Consider the following 4,596-nt stretch of genomic DNA (forward strand, 5'->3'; position numbering starts at 1 on the left):
GTTGTGAGCTCTACACACCAGCTGGGGGCCAGATCCTGGTTTGGGGGACGTCCCAAGGACATGGAGCAGCCAGTCCGGCAGTGGCCACCCCGGCAGTGGTCACGGCCAGGACTGATCTTCTCTGGCCCCAGAGCTGCAGGCAGAGCTTGGCATGGTGTCCCCTCACCTGGCGGGCCTGCCCCATCTCCGCCTCCCCTTACCAGTTGGGGCCATCCATCCTGTCCCCTCACCTGCGCTCTTGCTCCGGGACCTGCCTGCCTCTCTCAGGTCATGCCTGGCGAGATGGTTTCCTGAGGACGAATGGCCTCGGCGTACCTCTGCCGTGACTTCCCCCCAGGTCCGATGCTTCCAGACTCTGAAGGTGGGGCAGAATGTGCCAGAAGTGGCCGAACTCCTCCACCTGGGGACTGGACAGCTCGTGTCCTTCCGTGTCCCCAACACCCCCATCTTCTCCGGGCTCCTCTGACCAGGCCTCTACCTGGCAACCCAGACCTGCCCCATCCTCCAACGCCCAGCCCCCATGGGTCTCACCCCAGCCAGACTCCAGCTCCAAGTAGGAGCTTCCCAGAAGGCATGCCTCCTGGCCTTCAGGGGCTGCCACCTTCGGGCTGTATCAGGTGGCCAGGCTGCAGCTTCAGGCCTGGCCCGAGGGAGACAAGGCGGTTGGGGAGGGTAGGACTGGCCAGAAAAAGCGTCAAGAGTCCAAGACCCTGGAGATGGCAGCGTTGTGCCGAGGCAAGGAGCCGTCGTAGGGGGAGCCCTGTCTCCCTAAAGCCAGGGAGGTTAAGACCAGGAGGCTGGGAGGTTCCAGGCTGGCCCATGCAGACGAAGGCCAACAGCGAAGCCCGCCTCGATGTGCGTCCCAAGGCTGCCTGAACAGTGCCATGGGCGTCCCTCTAGCGCTCTGTGGGCCTGTGCACACACGTGGACTGGCTCCTGGGCACCTGGGCCTGGTCAGTTAGACATGGGCCAGACTGTGCAGAGCCTAAATGGCTTGGACGGAGCAGCCAGTGAGGCTGGAGCAGGCTGCTTCCCTGCTGGCCCAGGCACCTGTGCTCCCACGCACCCCTCCAGCCTAGGTCTCAACTCCCTCTGAGCTCAGCACCCCTCCCAGGCAACACAGCCGCTCAGGTGATGGCGCCGCCTCGCGGGCTGCAGGGCCAAGTCTGGCCACCTTGTATTTGTCCTTTTGGTCCCTCCTGGGTGTGCCCCCCATAAGAGGCAGCTGTATCCCAGTCCCAGGACAGTGAACAATGTCCCGGTGGGGAAGATGCAAGGCCAACGGGCAAGCACCAGGGTGTGAGTGAGGCTGCTAGAGCCTTTGGGTGTCCCAGGAGGCGGCCTTCCCCACCCTCTGCCCAGAGACCCTGGTACCCCCAGAGTTTCTACTGGTTCTGCAGTGCCTAAAAAGCTGTTATTAACCCAACTCATTTTTTACAAGTCTGTTTATTGAAAGGATCTGAAAATAGTAATAAGGCTTTCAGCAACATTTAACAAAGTTTCAAGGTTTTAACAATATGAAACATTAAGAATTTACTTCAAAAACCCCAAGTGTTCTAGATTGCTCCAATCCCACGCTGATTAGAACAGGGCTGATGCTAGCTTTCTTATTTGGGCAAGAGACTGGAGCCCAGCCCCACCAACTTCTGGACCTCAAGCCAGGGTATCGGCCCCCCCCCCCCCCCCGGCCTGGGCGGGCAGGGGACTCCACTGCGCTTGGGGTCAGGCAGGCACGGGACAGACACCAGGACCATGCTGGGCGGCCTTGCAGCCAGGCCTGCTGTCTGGCTGCTCAACTCTGGAGGCTCAGGCAGAAGGGCCGCAGGCGCCACCCGGACAGCCTCGCGGCCTTCCTGTTCTGCTGATTAACGAGAAGGGGCACCGTGCCGAGCAAAACTCAAGGACCTGTGACCTGAAATTAGATGCCGGCATCTGGGCCGCCTGTTGGGCATCAGGACCCAGCCAGGGCTGTGCGGCGCCTGGCTCTGAGCGCTGCTGTGGCACGGTCCTGGCGCGGGTGGGAGATGCGGGTGCCTGTGCACGTGCTGCCTTCACACACACACCCACGCCCACTCCCGGGCTAATGCTGGTTCTCCCCCAGCCCAAGACTCAGTGGAGGCAGGAGGACGGCGGGGTCGAGGCCCTGGCGAGTCTCATCACAATTCAAGATCAAAGGTTCCAGCACCCCAAGACGCCCACCTCCCTGACTCCAGTGCGTCGCGACCCCACACAGTGGTCCCCACCTGGTCCCTGAGGGGCATCCGCAGAACACGCGTGTACATGCTGAGTGGCAGGATGCCCCTCCCCTTTAAGCCTTCACAGAAGTGTGTACAAGAAAACATGTACGTAAGCACTTCAGAGAGCGGAAGTCTCCAAAGAGTCACGCGGATCTGGAGCCCTTCTCGGGCGACTCCGCAAGGAATGTGTGGGTCGCCTGATAGTCGCGCTTCTCTCCCGGGGGCCACGTGGCAGCTCTGGGAGGAGCCCCAGTGCCGACGGGTCCTGAGACTCAAAGCCGACTCCAAGCAGGGAGGGAGGAATGGGGGGACGTGTCCAACCACCTGCAGAAATCGGAGCACAGAACACACCACCACCAGCAAGAGCCGGCTGGTTCCTTGGGGAGGGAGAGGGGGATGGGGAGGGGGCTGGGACCTGCGGGGGTGGAGTGGGGGTCAGGGCCCAGGAAGCATCTACCTGAAGGAAGGGCATGGCCAAGTGTCAGTTTTCAACAGCAGAGCACAGACACCCTCTGACTGTCAACAGACCGACTTGGAACAGTATCCTGGCATGGAATTATAAGGTGGGCAGCCCTGCTCCGGGATCATGGGGATTCGTAGGACAGAAGAGCTCCCAGCCCATTTCCCACTTTGCTTCTTAGAAATGCAAAAAAAGGTCAGATTTAAGATGTTAAAAACAGCTGATCTGGTCAGGGAAGGCAGACCTGGGCCCCAAGCCAGCTAGAGGTGACTCTGCCATGAGACATGTGTTCAGACACACACAGGTCGGGTGGAAAGGAGGCCAAGTGCAGCCTAGCCCTCCTCCTCCCCATCCTCTTTCTCCTCCTCCTCCTCCTCCGGGAAGTGCGCCTGCTTCTTCCGGACGTTCCAGTGCAGACACTGGGCAAGGCTCTCGAACCAGTCGCTCACGGGGTCGCGCACGCAGATGGAGGGGAGCGGGTAGCACGAGGTAGTGATGCTGATGCTGGGGGGTGGGGAGCCACAATGAGCCATACCTTCCGGAGTGCACTCCAGGCCAAGACCCCCAGATAGCCCAGGTCCCTGCCCCGAGGGCTAGGCAGCCTATCCCTGGGTGCTGGGACAGAGCCAGCCCAGGTCCTGGGAGGCCATAGCCTGCTGCTGGAGGGACGCCAAGCCCGGGGGGGGGACAAATGCCACTCCAAGGGGCAAGGCGGGAGGGTAGCCCTAGTCTGCAGCCAGCAGGGGCTCTGTAAGCCTTGGGACAGGAGGGGCTGGGACTGCGAATCCACCACCCCCAGGTCTAGAGAGCCTTGGGCGCTGGGCCACATGCATGAACAGCTGCCCCAGGCATGGGTTCCCCGACTGGGATGCTGTGAGCTCAGGCCCTCTGGTGCACTAGGGGGCCACACTTTATCCACAGGTCACCCATGGCAGTGCCCAGCCTGCTTGCCTGCAGCCACACCTGTCTCCGTGGCGGATCTCCTGTCTCTTCCGTCCGTCAAATGACACCCATGCCGTGTTCCTTGCTTCCGGTGACAGCATGATCTGCTGGGCCAAGGGGCAGGTGTGGGCGCAGGCCAAGGTCAAGAGGAGGAGGTTTCTCAGGCCCCCGTCCTCAGTGTTCCCCAGAGGCCAAGGGTTTGGCGGCTACAACCTTGCCGTGGTGCCAGCAGGAGCTCGTGTTGCGTCTGCAGACGCCTGCCTGACTCTTGGTGCCACCAGCAGCAGAACACAGGGGGGGAAGCCTCTTAGGCCTGGCCAGTCCTGGCAGTCTTGGGCACCCAGCAAGGTGGGCACGCCCCAGGATAAGGCTATGTCTGAGGCTGAAGCCAGCGGTCAGCACCGGGCTGGGCGCAAGGGGCCAGCTTCTCGTGGCACAGGGCCAGGTGACTCACAGACCCGAAGGGTGGCGCCGGCTCTGACCTGCAGCTCTACCCCGGCAGGGACCACGATGGGCCGGAAGGACAGCGAGTGGGGGCAGATGGGCGTGATCATGATGGCCGGCACGTTGGGGTGGATCATGGAGGCGCCGGCGGCGGCTGCGTACGCCGTGCTGCCCGTCGGGGTGGACACGATCACTCCTGACGGGACAGGGCGCAGGTGTCACTCCTGCCCAGGTGTGACTTGGGCCCCAGGCTGGCGGCACGGGCCTTACCGTCACCCTGCACGGTGGTGATGAGGTGTCCATCCAGGTAGACGTCTACGTTGGACAGGTACGAGGAAGGGCCCCTGTCAATCACTACCTCGTTCAGGACCTGGGGGGAGGGGTCCGGCATGCTGACAGTGGCTGGGCATCCCCCCTGGCCCGGAAGCCGCTCAGCCTGAGGCCAGGGCAGGCTCTTCCCCAGGGGCCAGCCCCCGGATCCCCCCACCCCGGGCCCCTCACTGAGGCCACAGG

At 62.5% G+C, this 4,596-nt stretch overlaps 1 protein-coding gene across 1 annotated transcript in view; it reads right to left on the reverse strand.

Moving 5' to 3' along the window:
• Positions 1–2,999: 2,999 nt before the first annotated feature.
• Positions 3,000–4,596, reverse strand: part of NADK (NAD kinase) — a 12,303-nt gene continuing 10,706 nt past the window's right edge. The window contains exons 7-11 of the mRNA XM_008050114.2: positions 4,594–4,596; positions 4,354–4,453; positions 4,122–4,279; positions 3,661–3,743; positions 3,000–3,201 (exon numbers count right to left, since the gene is read on the reverse strand). The exon at positions 4,594–4,596 is cut by the window's right edge and continues 173 nt beyond it. Coding sequence (XP_008048305.1) covers positions 3,030–3,201; positions 3,661–3,743; positions 4,122–4,279; positions 4,354–4,453; positions 4,594–4,596 — 516 coding nt within the window. The 3' untranslated portion in view covers positions 3,000–3,029. The remainder of the gene's footprint in view (positions 3,202–3,660; positions 3,744–4,121; positions 4,280–4,353; positions 4,454–4,593) is intronic.

Source organism: Carlito syrichta, unplaced genomic scaffold (assembly GCF_000164805.1).
Source record: "Carlito syrichta isolate Samal-C Ts95f unplaced genomic scaffold, Tarsius_syrichta-2.0.1 Scaffold142976, whole genome shotgun sequence".
NCBI classification, from domain to species: domain Eukaryota; kingdom Metazoa; phylum Chordata; class Mammalia; order Primates; family Tarsiidae; genus Carlito; species Carlito syrichta.